General features: G+C 43.9%; 1 protein-coding gene across 1 annotated transcript in view; it reads right to left on the bottom strand.

Moving 5' to 3' along the window:
• ARHGEF38 (Rho guanine nucleotide exchange factor 38) overlaps window positions 1-26,115 on the bottom strand; it is a 57,130-nt gene that overhangs the window by 8,586 nt on the left and 22,429 nt on the right. The window contains exons 3-10 of the mRNA XM_056855860.1: window positions 24,511-24,634; window positions 20,716-20,863; window positions 18,509-18,526; window positions 10,673-10,872; window positions 9,544-9,677; window positions 4,826-4,930; window positions 2,928-3,044; window positions 1,548-1,868 (exon numbers count right to left, since the gene is read on the bottom strand). Coding sequence (XP_056711838.1) covers window positions 1,548-1,868; window positions 2,928-3,044; window positions 4,826-4,930; window positions 9,544-9,677; window positions 10,673-10,872; window positions 18,509-18,526; window positions 20,716-20,863; window positions 24,511-24,634 — 1,167 coding nt within the window. The remainder of the gene's footprint in view (window positions 1-1,547; window positions 1,869-2,927; window positions 3,045-4,825; window positions 4,931-9,543; window positions 9,678-10,672; window positions 10,873-18,508; window positions 18,527-20,715; window positions 20,864-24,510; window positions 24,635-26,115) is intronic.

Raw genomic sequence — 26,115 nt, 5'->3', positions numbered from 1 at the left:
CTCCAGCTTTAGCAGATGACCCCATGTTCTAGTATTATGGGAGAGGGAGAAAAACCTCTCCCTGTCCACTCTCTCCAAACCATGCATAATTTTATAGACCTCTATCATGTCTCCCCTCAGCCGCCTTCTTTCCAAGCTAAACAGACCTAAGCGTCTTAACCGCTCCCCATAGGACAGTTGCTCTAGTCCCCTAATCATTTTGGTTGCTCTTTTCTGCACCTTCTCAAGCTCTGTAATATCCTTTTTTAGGTGTGGTGACCAGAACTGTACACAGTATTCCAAGTGTGGTCTCACCACAGATTTGTACAAGGGCAGTATGATATCAGCAGTTTTATTCTCTATTCCTCGTCTAATTATGGCCAGCATGGAATTTGTCTTTTTTACAGCAGCCACACACTGGGCTGACATCTTCATTGAGCTATCCACTACCACCCCAAGATCCGTTTCTTGGTCTGTTGCTGCCAGCACAGATCCCATCAGTGTATATGTGAAGTTGGGATTTTTTGTCCCAATATGCATCACTTTATACTTACTCACATTGGATCCCAGATGGTGTCTCATCCATGCAGTTAACAAAGTCAGACTGGCTTGACTTCCCTGTCATCTGACCAGACCATCCTCCTAAGATCATGTTATGAACCTTCTTGGTTTTCATTACAGCATGTATGCTCAAGAGACAGAGATGGGGGCCCGCACACACCCCTGGAGTTTCAGGGAGTTAGAGACTCTGGAAATTATCATCTTGTACCCAGAAGTGACATCACAGTGTCAAGCAATGATCTAGGAATTTTCCAAATCTCTACTGCTTTAACCAAAGAGATTCTGGAAATTCCTAGGGTATCATGCAACCCCAGTCACCCCCTCCCCCCCACACACATACCTTTTGCTTACCATTGTTCTACCTAGCAGCAGCAGGTGCCTAGAGGGCTACCTGGTCTCCATATAAATTCAGGAGATTTTGATTACAGTGTTCAGGCCTAAGCAATTTGCAGTTTATGCCCACACTCTTGGGTGGATTAGCACTTCTGGTGTGTAGGGCAGGATACAGTTTGGGGAATGTGCTGCCTGATGCAGGCTATGGCAACAAGACAGCTAAATCAAAGTTAAATATATTGTATGGGTTTACTGGATGCAATTCTCAGAAAGTTTGCAAGGAAAGATTGTATAACCATGGACAAGGGCTTATCTCTTTCAAGCTCTTTTATATCACTTAGAGGCCTGACCTGGATAGCACAGGCTAGCCTGATCTGATCAGATCTTGGAAGGTAAGCAGGGTTGGCCCTGGTTAGTATTTGGACGGGAGACCACCAAGGAAGGTAAGTAGGGTTGGCCCAGGTTAGTATTTGGATAGGAGACCACCAAGGAATACCAGGATCATTAGGCAGAGGAAAGCAACCACTTCTGTTAGTCTCTTGCCTTGAACACCCTATGGGGTTGCCATAAGTCGGCTGTGACTTGATGGCACATTACACACACACATCACTTAGATATTAGGCACTTAAGGATAATAAATTTTCTCAGTATGGACGCACCAAGAGTCGACTTACATGCTCAGGAGATTCTCCAGTGGCACAGGCCTGCCAGGCTGATGACATCATATCTCTCAGGAGAACGATGAAGCTGCACAGGCAGTTTGTCAGGATTTTCTTTGCTGCCTCATTGAACCTCTGAAGCTCCTCGACCAACTGAGCATTGAGTGCCTCATACTCCTTTCTGGCCAGATCCATCTCTTCCCCCACAGCCTTTTGGTGGTAGCCATTGTAGTCCAGCAGTTTATCATAACGTTTTTGAATTAGCTTTTGAGGTCCTGGGAAGAGGGCTTGCAATACTGACAGCGGACTCAAAACCATCTTGTTTAGCTGACTTGTCTTGACACGTGTCCAGCAGGGGAAAAAATGAAAACAAGTGGTGAAGACGCCTCATCAAATGCTGATTCATTAAAACTAACAATTCTTCTTGAATACAAATCATATGCATGAGAAAATAAAGATACAGCTAGCTTATTTAACAAAAATCATAGAGTGGAGAGCTGATCTAACACATTCCCCACTAGACTTCTGTGTATTTTGTGTTGAATGGATTAAAACTACTGAGAAACTAGCTGGTCTCTGCACTAAATAGCAGTCACAGTTGGGGGGGAAATGTATGTTAACTACTCTGGAAATAAACAGGAGCCTTCCAGCACCTAAAAGATTAATTTGATTTCAACGTAAGTGTTCATAAAGCAGAGCCTACTGCTGCCTTGAGGACGTGGGATCTAATCTATGAATGCTTATGCTGGAATACAATTCTGTTAGTTTTTCAGGTACCACAAGACTCCTGTGTTGCAACAGGCTAACATGGCTGTCCCTATGAAAACTCTCGGAAAGAAATTTGACTAATTTCAAACACTTAGAGCGGTTCCTCAGTGGAACAGGCTTCCTCAGGAGGTGGTAAGCGCTTCTTCCCTGGAGGTTTTTAAGCAGAGGTTAGATGGCCATCTGTCAGCAATGCTGATTCTATGACCTTAGGCAGTTCATGAGAGGGGTGTGTGTCTTGGCCATCTTCTGGGCATGTAGTAGGGGGGTCACTGGGGGTGTGGGAGGGGGAAGTAGTTGTGAATTTCCTGCATTGTGCAGGGGTTGGACTAGATGACCCTAGTGGTCCCTTCCAACTCTAGGATTCTATGAAACATTAAGGTATCAGACCACCAATTGTGTGACTGGAACACTAACTTATGACGGGCACATCAAGTGGCCATCTTTTCTTGGGATCCTGAAAGAGTGGGTGTTTGATGTGCAATAAATCTGGACTCCTGGAAATAGTGATTTTAAAAAGCCAATTATTTTCTCCCTGCTCAATTTGCTGTGGAACTTTATTCATATGCAACAGGACACGGCATCTGCAAACTCTCTGTCCTTGCAAAGTTGTAGATGTAAAGAACTCACAAATCTGTCATAGGGGTTTTCAGCATTCATCGATGTGTTCAGAGAACCAAAGTCCTCTCTCTCATGCAGAATATCTTGAAGGTCAGTTGCATTCTGAACAGCTAGATGCACTGACTCCTGAAAACAATGAAATGGATAGACTCAAAAAGGGAATCGTGCTAAAGGTCTCGCAAAATACATGCTAATTTGTGCAAGAGTACTCTGGAAAGGCATACACTTAAGGAAACAAGCTGCTAGGCATGTTGTTTATCACCTGCCAATTACACATCTTCTATATTTTATCCAGCTTACTGGCATGTTTGTCACATGAACACATGAAGCTGCCTTATACTGAATCAGACCCTTGGTCCATCAAAGTCAGTATTGTCTACTCAGACAGGCAGCGGCTCTCCAGGGTCTCAGGCAGAGGTCTTTCACATCACCTACTTGCCTAGTCCCTTTAACTGGAGATGCCGGGGATTGAACCTGGGACCTTCTGCATGCCAAGCAGATGCTCTACCACTGAGCCACGGCCCATCCCCAATGAATGAGATCCTCGGTAAGCAAGCTAGAAGCCTACTTCACAAGCAGGAAAAAGGAAATGGGAGAACAGACTGCTTCGTATCAGCTTGCAGGTGGAGAATCACATTTTTAAAACTCCCCGTGAAGCTCCCTGAAAGTAGCCCACTGTCCAGCAGGAAGCAATAGTAAGCTTCTTTGCTTTGCCTGCAAGGATTTTGTTTGCCAGATCCCACTTGCAGCTACAAGGGCTACAGCCAAGGTTCCACCACTTTGTTCTGCTGCATGCACGTAGCCCAGACCTTCTACTCAGACTCCTTCCTTTTAAAAAAGCAATTTTCCAGCAGTTGTACTGAGGTTACAACCAGTGCATGATTTCTGGCTGCAGCTTTAGGTAGAAAAGGAAGTGGATTTGCCTTAGCAAAAAAAAACCTGACTCAAGACATTGTGGTTCATTCTATTAAAAGGAAAACCCCTAAACCGACAAGACCAACACAACAATAAACTTCATAGAGGTGCTCCTGGGTTCCATCTTAACAGACAGGTGATTCTGTAGCCTTTCTTGAACATTGCTCTTTCATTCCGGGTCCCTTCCCAGTGAAACAGCATGACTAATACGTAAGGTTATCAACTTCAAGGTGGGGTCTGGAGTTCTCCAGGGATTACAAATGATCTCCAGGCAACAGAGATCAGTTCCTCTGGAGGAAATGTCAGCTTTAGAGGGAGAAGTCTACGGCATCATATCCTTGCAGAGCTCCCTCTCCTTTGCAGACTCTTGTCTTTCCCAGGAACAGCTCCCAAATCTTCAGAAATTTCCCAAGCCCATGTTGGCAGCCCTAATTACCAACCTTCAGGTGGGATCTGGAGTTCTTTCAGAATTACAACTGATCTCCAGGCTACAGAGCGTCACGGGGGGACACCTGGTGAAAAAGGCAGCTTTGGAAGACAGACTCTACAGCATCACACCCCTACTGAGCTTCCTCCCACAAAAAACCACTTCCAAGTCACCAGGAATTTCCCAACCTGGAGTTGGCAACCCTATGCAAAGTTGCAAAGTCTCCCAGAACCTAGCCCTGCATGCTACCCACCACGCTGCACACATCTGGCTTAAAATCTTAAATGTTTGTATTTTGAGAGAAATGGCACAGCATGTAACTCTGTGTGCATTTTCTTGGGAGCAAGCCCCTCCAACAGTTACTTCCAAGTAAGCAGGTGTAGGATCAGGCTGCACAAGTCATGCACTTTTACTTGGAAGCGGAGAACTTTCAAATATCCCACCCAAGGAGCTCAGACCAAGTTTCAGATGAGCTGTTTCCTTCTCATTTGGATGAACAAATGCTGAGCTGGGGAACTGTGAGTAGCAAATGGAACTTGTTGATGGACTGAAGGATTACACTCACCTCCAGATGTTGCGAAGACAATGAAATATTCTTCACACAGAGTTTCACAGTTTTTTCTAAGCTTCTAAACAATTTCTCTTGCTTATTAAAACTTTCATCTTTCACCTTTTAAAAAAAACAGTAACCGTCTTGTTAGGATAAAAGGCCAATCTTTGCTTGTAGAGAACTACGTATTGTATTGTAAATAAGGCAAATATTACAAAAAATGCCATGAGACTCCAGTGCTCCCTTCTCCAAAGGAATCCAACCCAAGTAAGAACCACACACACACACACTGAATTTCTCAACACTCAAAGAATACTACTAAGAATTTATATAGCACTTTCCATTCAAAACACTTCATACACATTACCAACAAAATCTTTACAATGGCTTTACAGGTAGGCTGTTATAATCCCCATGTTTCAGAGGCACCAAGTTAGCTGAGCTTCTTGGGCTACTTCCAACTTTAGTACATTCTTATAGCCTTGGATAAAATATGTACAGGCAATGTGGGGTTGCCAGCTCCAAGTTGGGAAATTCCTGGACATTTTTGGGGTGGACCTCAACAGAGTATAATGCCATAAAGACCATCCTCCAACACAGCTGTTTTCTTCAGGGTAACTGATCTCTGTAATCTGGAGATCAGCTGTCATTCTGTGAGATCGCCAGGCCCCACCTGGAGGTCAGCAATGCTAAGGCAAGATATCTTTTTATGCCATACATTGGTTTGTCCCCTTGGTCATTACTGTACATCTGCAGAATAGGATTAGACTCCTATTATTTCAGTGTCAGGCTTGTACTCTTCCCGTTCGTTCAAGTGGAAGGTTGGTGTTTTTGATGTGCTTGTGTGTTTTCTTTGTGCTGAAAAAACAGACAACCTTGGAAATGTCAAACCTGGTTTCCTCCTGTTACTGGGAAGGGATTACTGCAGATGTCAGAGATGGGAAATTATAAGTACTCTGAACCTCTAATTAATAGGAATAAAGATGCTTGTTCGTTCACAAAAAGCATTGCCGCTGTTGTTGTTTTCCCTAAGTGTTTCTCCAACATTTGAGCTTGAAAAGTGTTTACAAAAAAGGAGCTCCAAAACAGAAATGTCTCACTGACGGAAGAAAAACAACTCCCATTCAAATTAAGAGTATTTCATTGTGGCTGACATCAGGATTCTGAATGCTGCCAGGGAGAGTATGACCTGAATTTTTCATACACATTATTAAACAATCGGCAAGAGTTAAGAAAGCAAGGGCATAGATAGTGATATGGCTCATCCCATCAGCTTTCTTTTGGAAACCTGAGAATGATGCTTCAGCAGTCCCAGTCTCCATGGCCCAGATACAAGGACTGTTTTAGCCAGCCATGGTCACCACCTGTCTGCATGGAACTAGCATGGAAACATTCTCAGTAGGCTTGTGTCTACGGCAGTGATCCCCAGCAGGCCACCTGTTTCCTTGCAAATGTTTTTCCTGGTGTCCCTTTCCTTTTCCCCAAAGGAAAGAGCCAGTCTTGGCTTCCCTCCATCTCACTGGAGAAGAAGGTGCTTCAAAAGACTCCAGGACCCCCAGCAACTGTCAGTAGACTTACCTCGGGGGGGTTTCACCAGTGATGTAATGACATCACCAGCGACATGCTGATGTCACACCCTGTGCAGCAGAAGAAAGTGGCACCCGGAGATCTCCCACAATTGCAGTTGATCTCCAGATGACCAAGAACAGTTCCCCTGAAGAAAATGGCTGATTTGGAGGGTGGACTCTATGGCATTATACCCTGCTGAGGTCCTTCCCCAGGCTCCACCTCCAAAATCTTCATTTATTTCCCAACCCAGCAGTGGCAACCCTAAGCAGAAGTGGCATCACTGTGTCACAAGGGGACACCGGCACAGTGTGGTAGAACATCCCGGCATTCCATGGTGATGTGCTGATTTCACTTCCAGGTGTACAGGGAGTGATGTTAGGGCATCAGACCGCTGCCAACATCTGCTCCGATTTCCCACCATTATTTCTCCACACCAGTCTAGGCATCACCCAGTCAAAAATAGTTGCTCCCGCTATAGCAAAATGTTTGACTTGGACTCTTCAAATTTTTAATGCCCCCCCCCCATAGCAGTCGTAGGGTTGCCAGGCCTCCTACCGATCATTGCCATTGCCTCTGCCACCTCTGCAAGCGATGGTGGCAGCATTCTTTTTAGATGTCAGTGTCCTCTGTGCCAGTAGTATGTCATTTCCACATACAACCTGCAATGACAATGGGTAGCTCTACAGTAAAACCATAGAGTTTCCAGTGATTCCTAGAGCTACCCATTGTCATTTCCGGGTACAACCAATGCCAATGTCATCCCCCTATGTCTCCACCCCCAACCCTCCCGCTGGTAGCTAGGCTCAGCCTGGCAACCCTAGGCAGCCATTTTCTGACTGTCCATGGCAGCCATTTTGTGGTGGTGCCACCTATCATTTCCCAAAACTCCAGAAGTGCCCATGGGCTCAAAATAGGAGGATCACATCTACTGCTCACCCTTTGCCCTCCACAGCTTGGCTGGGGGGGAGGGAATACTGGGGGAAACGGGGGCAATCAGTGCTGCACCAATGTCATGATGTAACTTCCTGCATGGCCAGTAAATGTCATTATTGTATCATGTTGGGTGATGTTCTAGTATTTACCTCAGTCTCTGTGGTTAAACCATGCTGTATGCTCTACCACCACCTGTGATGAATCTACTGAAAATTCTAGCACAAACCTGGAGGTCCCTTCCAACTCTGTGATTCTGTGATTCTTCTAAGCCCACAAAAGCAAGCCCATGGAACAAGAAAGTGTAGCAACTGCGATTACCTGACTTAAACACCACTTCAAATGCATAGTGGTGAGACGTGGGCGTTAATCTACCTCCCTGCTGCAGCGACCTCCTCTGAAGTCTGTATATATGAACCTGGTATGAGTACGCATGACCTGACACAAGCACAAAGTGCCTCTTCCTTTTTCCAATAGATGGGAAATACTTGGAGACATTATCTTTTTTTCATTCTGGGATGCCAGTCAAATTAATTTTGACATTTGAAAGCCCTTTGCCTAGAAGGCAAAATGCATTGCCCTTAATAATCGGCATATGAATACTGATGAAGTGTAGCAGGGCGAATCACATACCGAAAAGGGTATTAGCCACAGCTATTATACCTGGGAGCAGCACACCCAATTTCACTTAAGCGCTGGTACCGGGGGAATCTACGGAGGGGTGCCCCTTTGGCTCAAAGTCATGGGTTATGGGAAAGGGTCTGACACAAAAGGAAGAATTAAAAAGACATTTTGATCATACACTCGGCTGTACCAATTTGATGCATAGCAACTGCAAAATAAGAAATTTGTCATATGAAGAACCTTCTTCCCAAAAACCAGTCAGTTCCTTTATAGCCCATACGAGCTTGAGAAACCACCCAGCAGAGAATTCAAATTTCCCTGACAAGGGAAAAGCAGTGAGTGGGGTTCTCTCTGCTGTCCTCTCCCTGGTCTTCCCATGTGGGAAGAGTATTGTATAAGTCCGGGGAGACTTAGTCCAAATCCTCAGTTGCCATGTAGCTCACAAGGGTTAGAGTTTTGGCACACTCCCATCACTCATACCTTAGGTAATTACCTTGGTGTGCCTAATGAGCAGGCCAGCCCCGTTTGGATGCTGCAGGTCCTGCCCACATCAGTACCAATTTCTTTGCCTCCCTCCCCATGCCCACCCTATCTCCCCCACACTGGTGGGCTCTATTTTTAAAAAAGTGGGAATTGGTAGACTGCTATAATTTTATAATGATCTATTGCCATGATATACTTGTTCCAAGCATTTGTTGTTTTTTAAAAGTCTCTGGCCCTTTCTTTTGCAGAGTTATAAAGGAAAATGTTTAGGCTGAACATTTCCCTGGTATAATTCCACAATGAAAAGGGCTAGACACTTACTTTAAAAAAAAGCTAGAAACTAATATGTTGCAACAGATTGTTATAACATTATTGCACTATAGCAATACACCAATCCCTGATTTTTTAAAAAATGCCTTCCAGTAGAAAAGGAGGAAATTGTAGCTTTGGGGGGCTGATCCAAGAAACATACAGGGGAAATTACTCTGTGGATGCTGCAGTGCCAATTTTCAGGAGCAATGAGAGCTACACAGAGAATCCTCCCTGTGTGGAAGTAGCCCAAATGACTTTGCCCAGTCATGTTCTCTCAGCCTAACCTACCTCAAAGGACTGTTGTGAGGAAAAAATCTAGAAGGAGAAAAGCACCAGCCTGACTGCCCTTAAGTGTGTGTGGAGCCTTAAAAGTCTTAATAATGTTATTATGTCCATTCTTCTCTTCTATCATATTTCTCAAAATTTAGACTCTGCAAACACCCAGCCTTGTCATCAGAACTAACAGTGCAAAAGAAACACCTTTTAAACAAATGCAATTATTTTTACTCTTGTTGAGCATCGAGTTTAGGTTTCCTCAGAGAAGAAGAAACAGCTCTTATTTATCTAGAGTACATTTATCCCAGCCTTCCTCCAAGGAATTCAGGGCAGCCTATGTAGTTTTCCCTTCTCCATTTTACACTCACAACCACCCTGTGAGGTAGGCGCTAAGGGAATGACTGGGCCAAGACCACCCAGCAAGTTTCACAGGAGAGCCGGCACTTGAACCCAAGACTCCCCGATTCAAGGCAGTGATCATTAAGCCACACTGGCTTTTTACAGATGCCAATAGGGCAAAACATTGGACAGCTTAATACCTGAGGTTCTCCGCCAGTTAGGATTTTCAGGTGACTAGTGACTCTCTTGGACTTTTTACTAATGGAATGAATATTCAGCCTTGAAAACTTCTCTTTCAGCGATTCGTCTTCGTCAATCTTCTTATACTTCAGGACTGCAATTATACAAATAATGTCAACGCTAACAATTTGCATTTACCGGGCTCCAGTCCAGCCCTACTCTCACATGAAGCCGTGTGAGACCAGAGAGAGGCACAGAGGTTATTTTCTGTACTCAGGGAAATAACAGAGATGATGGAAATCCTTATGACCATATAAGCTTTTAAAAATCCATCTCTCTAATTGCTCCTCTTGTTTGCAGTTTTACCGCTGATGCTATTTATTGCGGAATGCATAATCCCATGCACTACAATAATTTCCTTGCCTTTGCTATCTAAATCCCCGGTGAGTCTGCCAGGGAGAAGCTCAAACATAACAAGAGAAAAGCCTCGCTGTTTGGATGTGCTTTAAGCAAATGCAAGCGCTGAATAGAGAGCCTAAAGCACTTCGAGTATTTCAGGCCCCTTACCCCTAGATGGATGGAAACTTTGCACTTAGTTAGGGTTGCCAGGTCCCTCCTTGCCACTGGCAGGAGGTTTTGGGGGCAGAGCCTGAGGAGGGTAGAGTTTGGGGAGGGGAGGGCCTTTCTCGTGTTCTTATGCCACAAACCAAAAAACACAGGAGGGGATTGGATCCTGTGAGAAGAGGAGGGCCCACGACACGTTCCTGCTTTTGGACCAGCTAGGGTTGCCAGGTCCCTCTTCTCAACCGGTGGGAGATTTGGGGGGCGGAGCCTGGAGAGGGCGGAGTTTGGGGAAGGGAGGGACTTCAATGCCATAGAGTTCAATTGCCAAAGCGGCCATTTTTCTCCAGGTGACCTGATCTCTATCGGCTGGAGATCAGTTGAATTAGCAGATCTCCTGCTACTACCTGGCAGTTTCAATATAGTTGAAATAACTATACCAGTACCATCAGTGGAATTTTGTGATAACTACCTGGCAGTTGGCAACCCTAGGACCAGCCCATGTTGCGTCCACCTTCCATGCCCTCAAACCGTACTGCATCCACATCGCTTGAAACAGAAAAAAATACCCCCTTGGTTCTCTCTCACCTAAATCCTTCCTCCTTTTAAGTTCATTGATGTTCATATTCATGCCTTTCACGGCTGCCACTGCCTCTTGCAGAGCTTTGTGGTCTGGGTGGGACATGGGTGTCGAATTCAAAAGCTCACATAGTAACAAAGGATATTTCATCACCCGCTGTATCGGCTTGATCATCAGAGATCCCATGTCCGGTAGGTTTGGTTTTCCCCTGCCATTTCAACAAAAACCATGTTAAGCAAACAAATCAGTTCCTGAGAACGAAGAAAAGGAAGACGTTATTGCCTTGTCCTTGCACCTCTCACGACAACTCCAAATAAATAAAGTGATTCCCAGTACTCACCAATTTGGTTGGTGAAAGGATGTGAGTTTGGGAAGGATACCCAACCAGTCTGAAGGTTCAGTATAAAGGCTGGTGGGTCCCTTTGCTGGCTAATGCATTATCCTGTCTATTGTTTCATGAGCTGCATACCTAACGCCGCTCACTATTTGATGTTACGAGGAGTACTGTCCTATATACCTATTTGAAACCGTTCTGTCATACATGTTTTCCAAAAGACACTCAGGGCAGTTTGCAAGATTAAAATGCACAGAGCTTAACAGTAGTCTTAAAAACAACCGTAGCAATAAAAACAGCATCAGATGATACAATTGCTTAAAACGTTGACCATTGCATAGCAGTAAGAAAAGCAGCAGTAAAAAAAATAAAAAATACCAAAGCCAATAAAAACAAACCCACGGAAGTGCCACGGCTCAGCACCATAGTGCCTGCTTTGCATGCAGAAGGTCCCAGGTTCAATCCCTGGCATCTCCAGTCGAAAGAATCAAGTAGTAGGTATTGTGAAAGCCCTCTGCCTGGGACCCTGGAGATTAGAGCAGTATTGTCAGACTAGACAATACTGACCTCGATAGACCAAGGGTCTGACTCAGTATAAGGCACACTCATATGCTCAGTGAGGAATTATAGAGGACTTGTGGAAGCAGATTTCCCTACCCAAGGCTTAACCGACCCATAGTTTACTCAACCCCAGAATCTGAATTAACTGTAAAATAAGAATCCAGGACTTTCTGCAGTGAGGCTCGTACCCTAACACCTGTAGAATAGCCCTGCAGTAATATTTAGTCTGATCATAGGGTTTTCAAGACTGAGCAAGGCTGTTAAGGATAGGACGTTGTGGAGGACATTGATTAATAGGGTCGCCATGAGTCAGAAGCGTCTTGACGCCACTTACACAATACTGTGCCTAATTTTTTTAATATACTGAAACACTTGCAGGGGGTTAAGGAACTATGGCTTCGTTGTCTTTGGAAGGGAGGTATATTCCTCCCTCAGAAGCTGCTACCAACGAAAGAGTTCAGAGTTGTTGTTGTTTGTTTTAATCCCACACCATGGGCTTTTAAAAAAATATCTTGGCATCCTCGAATCTTTCTCTCATCCTTGTTTTCCTCCTCTTTAGCATTGTTTTCCTCCTCTTTAGCAATGCTAAACTGGGGGTGGGAGGCAGAAGAGATGCTTCTTCTTTCTGGACCTTATTCCCCCCTCTCCCACTAGTTCTCCCACCTCAATAACTGTTTTTTAAAATAAAAATAAAATAAAAAATGCTTTCTTTTTTGCCGTGTGCATGCCCAGTGAAGTCTACAAGGGACACTGGATAGAAAATGAGAGATGTGGACTCAGACACTGGCAGGTGCCATCTCTCCCCACCCACTTCCCCCCACCCCACCCCACCACCATTCTGTTGAAGTTCTGAGTTAGGGTAGCCTTTTGCCATCCCAATGCTTTCCTGCCTGCTTTCCTGCCCGACAGAATGAGTAACGGTGGCACAGGAGAACTGCTCTCTTGCATCAGAGGTTCCAGGGTTGCCAACAACCCTGGAGAAAGATGACCTGTCCCTTTAACGATGGGTGGAAATGGGCAGTTGAAGCTTTTCATGGCATGGAGGCAACAACCTCGCCTGGTAAATAACATATCATTAGGCTTCTGTGAAAGGGCCAGGACATTTGTTTTCTCTCTCCAGGCAGATAGCAACGCCAATCAAACAAGAAGCCATTAGCGGCCGCTCTAGATTAAGATGAGTGTCCCAGCAGAGAGATAAAGACAGACAGATGGCAGGAGAGTGTTTGTGGGCCTGAATTCTTGGGCTTGGGTTCTCTCTCTGTGTTTTTTGTATTAGGATTGCCAACTCGGGCTTGGGAAATTGCTGAAGATTTGGGGTCAGAGGCCGAGGAAGGTCGAATTTGGGGAGGAAGCTCAGCAGGGATGTGATGCCATAGACTCCAACTCTCCAAAGCTGCCATTTCCTACAGGGGAACTTATTTCTGTAGTCTGGAGATCAGCTATAATTCCAGAACTCCAGGTCTCACCTGGAAGTTGGCAACCCTAGTTTGCATGCATTATAAGAATGTGTGAGAAAGTATTTGCATATTTCTTACCTGCTTAATTCCTTTTCTAACACATATGTACAACCTGAGCTCATTTTCTTGAGTTACCTATTTATTATATATATTTTATGACTATGAAATATTTGTTATTATTAAGTTCAATTATTATTTTTATCTGGCCCTTCTTCAAGGAACTCAAGGCAGCATACATAGTTCGCCCTTCTCTATTTTATCTTAACAAAAACCCTGTGAGGTAAATTTGGCTGAGAAGAAATGAACCATACTAATGACAAGAGTGGGGAATGGAACCTGAATATCACAGACACTAAAAGCCTGACATTCTTACCGCTGATGTGCATGAAGACTTGATATCCTATCTGGATGGTATTGCTGGAAGGGGGTGGGCTTTTAAGCAAATGCAGCTGTACAAATTATATGAGCGGTCTGCTATCTGTGGCCTCTGTCCTTTGGTTCCACTTCTCAGCCCTTCCCAGATACCAGAACATTTTTTCAGGAATTGGTAACCTTACTTCTCTTCCTTGTTGAACCTTTACTTATGCAGCACTCCTGAATTATTAAAAACCTTAAAATTGTTGTTGTTTTCCATGAACCTTGTCCCTCCCACCCCGAAATGCGTATCTTTAAAAGCTGTTTCATGAATGGGGCCAGGGAGATTTTCTTCCGCAATCACCCTTTGGATACCTGTCTAAGTGATAAACAGCTCTCTGCTTGCATATCTGCATGACACAGTTTAGCAATATGGTTTGAAAGATAGCGGGCCGGCTAGCAGATAATGACTCCCAGGGGTGTGCCAACGCTACCAAGTTCAAACCATCTAATTCTGCCCGGTCAGATTATCCAGTGATAACTGTTCTCCTTAGATTAGTCTCTATTTTAACACACATCTTTTAGCATTACCCTGTAGCCCCTAAGAGAGAGAGAGTGGCCTAGCCATGTCAGTCAAAACAGATGCGAAACCACTTGTGACATCCACCATGGTGCAGTAAATTAAGCTAATAATTCATTCGTGATGCTGCTTCAGCCATACAATTTGCTCATGAATTTTGTCAAAATTCTAGGGCCATATGTAGCTACAATGGTCTCTTTGCAAATCACGGCTGTTCCTTTTCGCTCAAATTAATGAAGCTGGCTTAGCGTTAACAGTATCTACTCCCGCTGCAGATGGCAGGCAACAGAATGGACTCATAGCCAGAATAGCAGCATGCACACACTCACACACACAAAAGTCAACACAGCTGCAAACTGGTATCAGCCCTGTGCATCTCAGCCCATGTACATTCAGTGAGGAGGAGAAGAAGAAGAAGAAGAGTTGGTTTTTATATGCCGACTTTCTCTACCACTTAAGGAAGAATCAAGCCACCTTCCCCTCCCCACAACAGACACCCTGTGAGGTAGGTGAGGCTGAGAGAGTGTGACTAGCCCAATATCACCCAGCTGGTTTCATGTGTAGGAGTGGGGAAACCAAGCTGGTTCACCAGATTAGCCTCCGCTGCTCATGTGGAGGAGTGGGGAATCAAACCCGGTTCTCCAGATTAGCTGTTTCATTAGAGCTGTTTGAAGGAAGGCAGGATACAAATATAAGACAAATGTTGTTTGTTCACAAACACCCATTTAATCAGTAAATCCATCTGCCCATCCCTTTTTACCCTCATCCTTTCTCCAATCATCTCAGCTACTTGTGGCTCTCCACTCCCATGCTTTATCCCAACAACAAACCTGTGAGGCAGGTCAAGCTGAAAGAGAATGACCGACCTAAGGTCAGCCAAGGAGCTTCATGTCCAAGCACAGGTTTGCACTCAGGAACTGGGCAGAGCATTAACCAGGCAATTTGTCTTGCCAGTTTAAGGGAGCCGCCTCTTCACAATAAAGCACAGTCCCTGCTTATACCAAAATGCAAAACTGTCCCCTCAAGAGGATTCTGGTTTCTTTGTAGCCACACAGTTTTTTGTGACTGTCAAAATTTGTCACAGGATCTCATGGCGGTCTTCTGCTTTTTTTTTAATTTAAATTTTTATTATATTTTCAAACATACAAAAAAAAATTACAAAAAATATATATGACAATATAGAAAGCCAGATAATAAGAATGATCTATATAAAAAGTTTAAAAAAAACCCAAAATACATTTGTTACATTCTTATTACATTTATTCTACCCATTTTTTCCCTCCACCCTCCACCAGTGTGCCCTTGATCCCTTCCACCACTGTGTTGAACTTCCGGAGAAGTGTCTAAACAGTTTATTCAGTACATTATTTTAACAATAATCTAAGTTATCAAAAAATTGAATCTACAACTCGTTCACTATATTTGTAAAATTCATTTTTGCCAGCTTGTCCCAGTATGCAAAGGCTTTTGACCACATAGTTTTAAATTCTTCCACATCCTTCCCATGAAGGGAGTCTGTTAATTTAGCATCCGCATATATAACCATAATTTTTCTCTCCAGTTCTTAATTAGAGGTCTATTTGCTAGCTTCCAGGATTTTGCAATAATAATCCTTGCCGCTGCAAAACTATATTGACATATAACTCTATCATTCCTATTCATATTATCTTTAGGAATTCCTAATAAACAAAAAGCTGGGTCCATATTTATTTTGATATTAATTAAATTATTTGTCTCCCTTACTACCTTTCTCCAAAACATTTTAATTTTTTTTTGACAAACCCACCAGGCATGCATAAAAGTTCCTTTTTCCATTTATTCTGCTAATCAGCAGCATACTGTCTTTGCTAAAAATTCTGGGCTCAGCGTAGGGTTTAGAGTAGGGTTGCCAACTCTAGGTTGGGAAATACCTGGGGATTTGGGGGATGGTGTTTGAGAGGGGTGGGGTTTGGAGGGGGGAGGGGCTTCAATGCCATAGGGTCCAATTGCCAAAGCAGCCATTTTCTCCAGGTGAACTGATTTTTATCACCTGGAGATCAGTTATAACAGTGGGACATCTCCAGCCACAACCTGGAGGTTGGCAACCCTAGCTTAGAGAGAGGGTTACTATAATGCTGGGATGTCTGGTAGACAGGTATCTCCCAAGCAGACATATACAGGCTGGAATCCTCATTAGGATTTCATAGCGGCTGTTATTGTGCTTAGATCTTGCTCGGTGCAAGATGAAGGGTGGCTCTTCTTCAGTCACCGCAGGCCCACCTATAAACTGGCCAGTGAAAAGTAATTGCTTCTGAATTATTGACCAGTTTGTATTCTGTGTACCATTCCCAGTTTATGGCATCTATTTTTGAAGGCGATAAGTGCACATTAATTTGTGGAAACGCAGAGTAAGCAGTTGTGATGTATCTATGCTACACACACAAGCTCTCTATCTCTTATTCATACAAAATACCAGCTCTTCAATATTACTTAAGCTTCCTATGCATCATTTTAACTCAAAATGTCATGACCTTAGATAGATTCTTCTCCCATTTTTTTTTGTTTTGATGTATCAGGGCCTCTAGGATAGAAAAATTACCTTTAGAATCCATCCTATTAAAAAGGCACAGCTTCCTAGGGTTACCAAAAACCTTGCCCCTTTAACAGATGCTTAATTTGTGGAAATGGGCAGTAGAAAATTTTAATGGTGGTGTAAGAGTAGAGCTGCCATATCTAAGTTGGGAAACCTCTGGAGAATTGAGGATGGAGCTTGAGGAGGACAGGGACCTCAGTGGGGTACAATGCTCACCCTCCAAAGCAGCTATTTTCTCCAAGAGAACTAGCCTCTGTAGTGTGGAGATTAGTTGTAATTCCAGGGGAATCCCAGGTCTCAACTGGAGGCTGGCACCCCTGCGTAAGAGCAAGTGTGGTATAGTGGTTTGAGCGTCAGACTAGGAATTGAAGACCCAGGTTCATAGCCCTGCTCTGCCATAGAAACTTGCTGGGTGACCTTGATACACGTTCTTAGCCTAAACTACCCCACAGGAAGAAAAATGAAAAATGTGAGGGGGGAAATGGCAGTGAGGATAAAAACCCTTTGGGCCACCACTGAGGAGAAGAGTGGGGCATAAACGAAGTAAGTAAAATAAAAATATCCTTGTGGTGTGGTGGCAGTTGCTGCCAAAGCAACACTTAAAAAAATTGGCACAGCCAGTCAAATCTCCACAGGCCAATCAGAAGCCTTGCTGGGCAAAAGCCCCACCTGGCCCTCACCCCAATGTCTAAAAACTCTTGTTGGGTGCCAGAAAAGGTGTCAGTAGGCACCACATTGGAGACTAGGGTTGCCAACCTCCAGGCAGTAGCAGTAGATCTCCTGCTATTACAATTGATTTCCAGCCGATAGAGATCAGTTCACCTGGAGAAAATGGCCGCTTTGGCCATTGGACTCTATGGCATTGAAGCCCCTCGCCTCCCCAAACCCCACCCTCCCCAGGCTCCACCCCTAAAACCTCCCACCGGTGGCAAAGAAGGGCCTGGCAACCCTACTGGAGGCCCCAGCTCTAGCCCATTCTGTAGGGCCAGATATAAGGAGAAAGGCATCTCTACAACAGAAGGCGCTAGAGACTTAAATCTTTTTTAAATTGAAGCTGGCATTCCAGAGAACCTATTCAACACATTGTTAGGTTTTTAAAACACTGCAAAAGCCCCAGTAGCCCTGGGGAGGGGGTTGGCTGCTGCTGGGGAACGGGAGAGGGGAAACTACAGGGGACCCTGCCATATGGAAGCCCTGTTGCTGCTGCACTGTATCAGCAGCCACAGCAGCAGCACGTAAGCCTCTCTCCATTTGGAAACCACTTCATATAAGCCAATGCAAAGTTTAAATCTCAGTTAATACTTTTTCAGATATACCTATACTGTTTTGCTTAGAAAGAAAACAGTTAAGCGAAGATATGTTAGGGGTCTACAAAATTATGCATAGTATGAAGAGAGTAGACAGGGAGAAGCTTTTCTCCCTCTCTCATAATACTAGAACACGGGGTCCTCTGCTGGAGCTGGAGGGTGAGAGATGCTGATGCAGTCATCTAGTTTGTGGGTTTCCTAGAGGCACCTAGTGGGCCACTGTGGATTTGATGGGCCTTGGTCTGATTCAGCATGGCTTTACTTATGTTCTTTTGATCTATATGACTGTTATTGGAACAGGTTGATTGGTTTAGTAAAGTAAAACTCGGCCTGAACATTTTCAGACACCATTCTAATTGTGAGGATTTCATTTTTAACTGATCTTTTATATTGTGATAATTGTTTTATTATTTTCATTTATAGTCTGCCTTTCTTGCTGTCAAGTCACAGCTGATTTACAGGGATCCTGTAGGGTTTTCAAGGCAAGAGGTGTTCAGAGGTGGTTTGAAATTGCCTGCCTCTGCATAGTGTCACAGGTATTCCTTGGTGGTCTCCCATTCAAATACTAACCAGGGCTGACACTGCTTAGCTTCTGAGATTTGATGAGATTAAATGGATTACAAAATATGCCAATATTTGAGATTTTGTTTTCTATTTTTTAAAGAGAGATGATACTTACCCTTCTTCATATATCTTTCTGCAAAGAATAAAAAAGCAGGTGTTAGCATCGTCCAAAGAAAGTACATTTATTTATTTCTTTTACTTTTCAGTAGTTACTACAGCAGTTTACAATCCCACTTTTCAGTAGTTACTACAGCAGTTTACAATAAATCAATTAAAATAAACTTTATATCAATAAGATTCAATAGAACCATAAAATACAAAACCACCTCAAACTCCCAACCCTCAAATAGCATTTAAAAATCCAGCAATAATAGCTAGGGCACATCATCAATAGAAGAATAAAATCTTCATAGAATAATCAATCCAGCTAGGATTGCCAAATGCCTGGGGAAAAAATGTACTGTACCTTTTATATAGGTATAATTGTATGCAATTTACCAGGTGGTGCTCTTTACCTACTGAAATGCTTCAGCTGCCCATTTCCACACATTAAACTTCTATTAAAGGGACAGGATTTTTTTTCCCCTTCTGCCAATCCTAAATCCAGCTCAGATGCTGATGAAAGAGACTTTTTAAACAAACAAACTAACAAACTAAGCTTCTGACAGTGTGATCCCATGCAGAATTACTGCAGTCAAAGCCCAACAATTTCAGGTGGTTTAGACTAGAATTCACCTGAATAAAATTGTATTATACATAGGGGTGCCAACAACCTGAAGAAAAAATGTCCTGTCCCTTTACAGGAGGCTTTACCTACCAAGTGATATAATTTAGCTCTGTGCAATGAAAACCTTCAGCTGCCCATTTCTACGCATTTAAGCCTCTGTTAAAAGGACAAGATGTAGTTGGCAGCCCTAATTGTAAAACTCTGAAATAAGGTGCCAGACATGCATCCTGGGAGATTTCCAAAGGCTTGGTGCTGCCACTGAGAAGGCCCCATCTTATATATTCACCCATTGAGCTGAGACATAAAGCGGGGTATCTTCAACTTTCTAAGCACATGGGTAGGTTCATACTGCAGAAGGCAGACCTTGCAGTTTAGAGCATTAAAGGTCATAACCAGCACTTCAAACTGGACTCAGAAACAAAATAGGAGCCAGAGATGCTGAATGAAGGCTATCATGATATGCGCACAGCAACTGACCCTGTCAACAGATGGGCAGCCACATTTTGAACCCACTGACATTTCTGAAAACTTTTCAAAGATACATAGGGTTCATTACAATCATCTGGCCAGGAAGTCATCAGGGCATGCAATTTGGTAGGGTTAGATTGGGAAATACCTGGAGATTTTTGGGATGAAGCCTGAGGAGGGCAGGGTTTGGGGAGAAGAGGGACTTCAATGCCATAGAGTCTCATTGCCAAAGTGGCCATTTTCTCCTGGTGAACCGATCTCTTTCAGCTGGAGTTCAGTTGTAATAGCTGGACATCTCCAGCTAGAACCTGGAGGTTGGCAACCCTAGTGATGTGGCCAGGCTTGCTTTCTCCAGGAAGGAAATATTAATAGCATGATCCTAACAGGGCTATTGTGTGTGAAAAGTGCCATCAAGGCATAGTTGACTTATGGCAACCCAGTAGGGCTTTCAAGGCAAGAGAATAACAGAGGTAGTTTGCTGTTGCTAACAAGGCTTGTGTGGATGTAAATCCCACCGAACCTGGTTCAACTAGGCTATGAAGGGTGGTGACGGCCAGGCATACAAAATACTCAGTCAGCTGCACTCTCACACCACTACCACAATAATAACTTTACCTGATAAATTAGATTTCTTTACAAATGCTCCAGATTCAATGGAGCTACGTACACAAGTCAGAAAGCTACTGATACATCTGATCCTACAGATGCCCGAGAAAGCAGTACGAAACAGGAAAGGACCATAAAGAAACCAGCTTGGTAAAAAGGCCCAATAAATTTATGAACAGCTTTACTTAATGGAGGGGTGAGGATTTTACTATGACAATCATTCAAGTTAGATACAGATGCGCTCCTTGCAATAAAAAGATGCCCTGCTTGGGTTTAAGATGCAGCATCCCCAAAGGAACCTCTCTAGGGAGGCTGCTTTGGTGCCCAGTTGGAGAGACTTTCCATTTTCAGTTTACCCAGTAAGAGAGAAATATATTCACAGTTCCAGGAAAGCATTATAAACCCGAGCTCCCAGAAGACCACATAAACCTCAGGGTTTATAAGAGGAATTTCATTTGCATCCATTTAAACCCTCTCATGCCGGGCAATGAGTGGAAACCAGTCACTGGGCAAGAACTCACTTTAAAGATTGGGAGCAGTCTCTTAAACATTGCTTCAGCTCTTCGTCCTTTTCATAGGACTCCAGCAGGCTGTGTGCATCATCATGGTGGTAACAGTAGATCTTATATGTTTCTTCTAGCAAGTCTTTAATCTGCAAGAACACTCCCCCTGTTAAAAGTGCAAGCAACACATCAAGTCCAATAATGGCATCTAGGGTGATTGTACATTGCTATATACAGGATATATGCATTGTTACAATCTTAAGCAGACAATTGAATCCTACCTGAAGTGGAGAATCGGGATCATGTTGCCTTCTCCTTCTTCCTTTTCCTCCTCTCTCCAGTGAGTGGTACACCTACCCTGTCTTTGATTTGTGCCATGGACTTCACATTGGCAGAGGGTCTTACTAGGACTGCCAATGTAGCTGTGAGGAAAGAGGTCCTGGCCTGCTCTTAAGAACAAGAAAAGGGCCCTGCTGGATCAGACCATCAGTGGTTCATTTAGTCCAGCATTTTGTTTCACACAGGGGCAGTCTTAGTGATTCTGGGGCCCTGGCAGGGGCTAGGGTTGCCAGCTCCGGGTAGGGAAATACCTGGAGATTTTTGGGGCACAACCTGAGAAGGACAGGGTTTGTGGAAGGGAGGGACTTCAATACCATAGAGTCCAAGTGCCAAGGAAGCCATTTTCTCCAGGTGAACTGATCTCTATTGGCTGGAGATCAGTTGTAATAGCAGGAGATCATCAGCCAGTACCTGTAGGTTGGCAACCCTAGATGGGGCCCATCTAGGAAAGTGACCCAGAATCACTACCATCCCCCACCGTGCCTGCCCCCTACCACTGGGGTCCATGTAAAGGGTGTCCCTCACCTGAGGCAGATGGGAGCTGCTGCTGCCACCAGAAACCTGTGGCCCAAGCTTCAGACGAGGTGAATGAGAGCAGCTGTCTCTGCTGCTGAGTCAGTTGCCTGAGCTCCAGACAGGGCAGGCATGAGCAGCCCACAGCAGCCAAACTAGCTGCCCCCCTCAAGTGGAGAGGTCAAACCCACCCCCAAGTGGCAGCTGCCCCTCTTGCCCATTGGTTAGGACACACACACCCCGGTTTTATCTTCATAAGGCTTTGAGGACTGGCAAATCAGCACGTGAACCGCTACCATGGCAAAGTGTTAGCTGATGTGAGTTAATATGGAAGGTTTAACGGAGATATATCTGTAAGGGCTCATTCAGCCATGCACATCATCGCTTGATGTTCCAGTCTTCAAGTGACAAATGTGCATGCTTGAATCAACCATGGTGACTCAAGGCAGAATGTCTGAGCTTAGTTTGTGAAAAAGCATCACATCAGAGGGTGGCATGATGAAAATTCTGTATCTGAGAAGGATTTGTGTCAGCTAATTCACACATACACCTCTCCACCTGATGCTGTTGAGTCATCAAAGGAAGGCCAGAAACATGTGAACCAATCCTAAGAAAGGGCATTTTGCTTTTGCCCATCCTCAGTTTATGACAGGTGCATCTTTTTTTAAAAAATCAAATCCCCCTTGTGTACCTCTTAATAGTCAATATATGCATTTCTAAATTTTCAGCGCTGTCTTACGTGGGCTTAAAAGCATCAGTTCAAAAGAACAACCAAAAATATATCTCTGAGGAAAAAGGCCAGCATATTCCAGGAAACAAAACTTTGTGTGTGTATGTCTGCAGCTGAATATAAACTGAATTTTATAGCAAGAATTCAAACTGCTGTTCATTGTTAGTTCACTAAGATTTAACTTTTTCTTATGTCTTACTGTCTGCCTAGTAAGCGTTGTGATGTGACGTCACCCCATGGGTCAGTAATGACCCGGTGCTTGCACAGGGGACTACCTTTACCTTTATATCAGCAATACTTTGAAAAACTAGGGCTGTTTCCTTTCACTGTGAAACAAGTGCAAATAAATCAGCTTGAAGAACGATCTGACAGCCTAAGCATGTTTACTTGGTGGGATAGCCAAATTCCATGTGGTGTCTGGAGATCTCTAGTCCATCTCCAGATTACAGAGATCAGTTCCCCCCAAAAAATGGCTGCTTTGGAGGGTAGACCCTGTGGCATTATGCCCTGCTGAGGTCTGTCCCCTCCCCAAACCTTGCCCTCCCCAGGCTCCACCTGTAAATCTCCAGGAATTTCTGAAGCTTGAGTTGGCAACCCTATTACTTGAAAATAAGGTCCATATATTTCAGGGAGGTTTCAGAAAATAAACTTGGCAGGTTAAACAACAACAGGAACACGGAAACTTAGGATATTTATAAACAATAGATATTTTGTAATCAGAATGTATCTGATGTATTTCACTGACAGTTGTTGATACTTTGTAGTCAGATATTTTGTAATCAGAATGTATCTGATTTATTTTATAGAATTCTCAGTTTTGTTTTGTTTTTTTCTTTTCAAACCTCCTGTCACTCAAGGTTTCATGACTGGGACAACTTATCATTATGCAGCAGCCAGTCACAGAAGGATTTTCCAAAAATGAGGTGCTCCCACTGAAAACATCCTGCCTCTGGGTGTCACCCATCTCACCCCTACAGGTGAGGGCCTCATATTTTTTTAATTTTTATTTTTTATTTTGAAAACCACCACCCAAACAAACAACAACAAGAACAACAAACCTTTTTAAAAACATAGAAATAATATAGTAAAAACAACAACATCCCCCACCCCAAATACAGTTGGCCTTTGGTTAGGGTTGCCGGGTCCCTCTTCGCCCCTGGCAGGAAGTTTTTGGGGTGGAGCCTGAAAAGGGCGGGGTTTGGGGAGGGGAGAGACTTCAATGCCATAGAGTCCAATTGCCAAAGTGGCCATTTTCTACAGGTGAACTGATCTCTATTGGCTGGAGATCAATTGTAATAGTAGGAGATCTCCTGCCACCACCTGGAGGTTGGCAACCCGACCTATGGTCCTGTTTTGTTCTGCCTCACTGCTTTGCTGGTTTTAGTAAGCTGACTGTGGTTGTTCTGGATTTCTTTTCATCAGTTTGATCTTGTATGAAAAGCAGCTTATACATTTTGTAAATCATAAAGAAAAGAATATGTTAGTATTATCTGCCTCTCTCTCTCTGTTCCATTTCATTAGAAATACAACAGTATATGGCTGAAGACAAGAACGTAAGTATGCATTTTTAGGCAGTGTTGCTTTAGTCTAAGACCTCTGAAACCAGTAGGCTTAGAATGGAGTGATTCTGCATAGGATTGCCCTGTAAATCTGATAGCATTACAGGGCAGCTCCTATTTTGTTTTTTGTAGTTTTAAATCAGGAATGTAGAAAAAGGTCACAAGTAAAATGTGTAGCTAACCAATCACTTCTTCATGCTGCCAATAGGGAGGAATCATAGCCCTTTAGTTGAACCTATAAAGCTGAGTCAGATTCTTGGTCTACTGAGCTCAGTACTGTCTAGTCTGACTGGCAGTGGGGGCTCTCCAGGGTCTCAGGCAAAGGTTTTTCACATCACCTACTGCCTGTTCCTTATTACCTGGAGATGCTGGGCATTGAACCTGGGACTTTCTGCAGGAAAAGCAGATGTTTTACCCCTTAGCAGTCCCCCCCCCCCCATGTTCCTGTGCCTTTTGCATCAGGCAATGTTACACGCAACATTAACCCATGGCTGGCATCAAGATTGCGAGTTTCGTTCTACTGAACTTTGACTGTTGTTTCCTCCTGTGTTTACTGAAATAAGAGGCAGTTTGGGAGAAAAGGGGAGGGCTGGGGATGCGAAACGGTAGTTTTATTGCATTCTTGTTATTCTGTACAGCTTTGAGAGAGCTCAAAGAGGACAGCAAACATACCGATTACTTGCATGGCTGGCTCCACGTCCGTCGTTGCTCCTTCCAACAATGACAGCAGTTTGGCTGATATCTGATGGACTGATTCAATGTTGCTAAACAAGCCGTCCACATCCACCCTTGCAATCTGGTGAAACACAAATGGTGGGCAGCGACCGTCAGAAAAACAAGGGACGCTGTTCGTGGCCGGCCTCTTCCTTGATACGCTGCCTGCTCCCTATCATGCTGTTTCAGCAGTCCCCTCTACAATCCCCTCCTTGGTCTGAACAAAGGCTGGGTATGCAGTTTTTCAAAAAAATTAATACTGATACAATTCACCGTAAGATGCTGGAGCAAGTGGAGACACATCCTTCTCGGATGTGTGTATTCAGGGGCAAAATCTGTACTTTTTGTTTTGTTTTTTCAGTCAGCCAATTAAAGACCTTTCCCCTGTTGTAATTGCTGTTTCTTATTTTGCTGCAGACTTAAAGGTGGTGAAACCAAAGCGAAAAAACCTGATCTCCTTGATGATCATTCTAGATCCCTTGAGGGCAACCTCTTCAAAACACACCTGTACATAGGATTGCCAACCTCCCAGTGGAGCCTGGAAATCTCCCAGAATGTCAGTGGATCTTCAGACTATAGAGATCAGTTCCCCTGGAGAAAATGGCTGCTTTGGAGGGTGGACTCTGTGGTAGGGTTGCCAGCTCCCGGTTGGGAAATACGCCATAGAGTGAGATATAAGTAACACCATAAAGAGTCCACCTTCCAAAGTGGCCATCTTTTCCAGGTGAACTGATCACTGTGACCTGGAGATCAGTTGTAATCCCAGGAGAGCAATGGCCACCACCTGGGGGTTGACACCCCTACTCTACGGCATCACATCCCTGCCAAGCTCCTTCTTCTCTTCCTCACCCTCCCTGGCCTCCATCCCCAAACCTCCAGGAATTTCCCAACCTGGAGTTGGCAACCCTGTGGCCAGTTGCTATAGAAACAGCAGCAAGCATTAAAAAATCAGTAAGAGCATTCTAGCAGAACAGAGGCCATATAAAACAACTGGCTAAAAATTAAACTAAATTTATATAGCAGGCAGACCATCCTATTTTCTCTGAAGAGGGCTGTTTGGATTCAGCCTGGTTTCCCCCTCAAATCTCACTCAATTCTCCCATCTTAACACAGTCCTTATCTCACATGACTTTTGTCCTGTTATCCCCAGCATGACCTTTTTGATAGGTAAAGAAAACCCCGCCTTCCTTTTTTACTACTACTTTACAGCTTCCTTTTTTTTTACTATCCCTCCAACCCATAGAGTAAAATCAAGGCAGTGATTTCAACAAAACCAAGGCGACTTGTAATAAGGCTATAATCTGCAAACCAAGTTGCAGGTACAAACTTGGCACATTTCCTGTCCATTCCGACCAGTTCCTTCTGGGATCATTAAAAGAAAATCCCTTTTCATTTGGTCTATTTGCTGTTTCCTTATGAGTTACAGGGACAATGGATCCATATGTGGAAATCTTTTGAGAACCCAGCAGGATGTAATGCACAAAGTTAACAACAGTGTTGATTTTGGCAGACAGGTGAGTACCTTTAAACAAGCCTACCCATTAGTATTCATTAGTAACAGAA

This window comes from Euleptes europaea, chromosome 9 (assembly GCF_029931775.1).
Source record: "Euleptes europaea isolate rEulEur1 chromosome 9, rEulEur1.hap1, whole genome shotgun sequence".
NCBI classification, from domain to species: domain Eukaryota; kingdom Metazoa; phylum Chordata; class Lepidosauria; order Squamata; family Sphaerodactylidae; genus Euleptes; species Euleptes europaea.
Note: the sequence above shows the minus strand (reverse complement) of the source record. Positions and strands in the feature narration are given on the sequence as shown.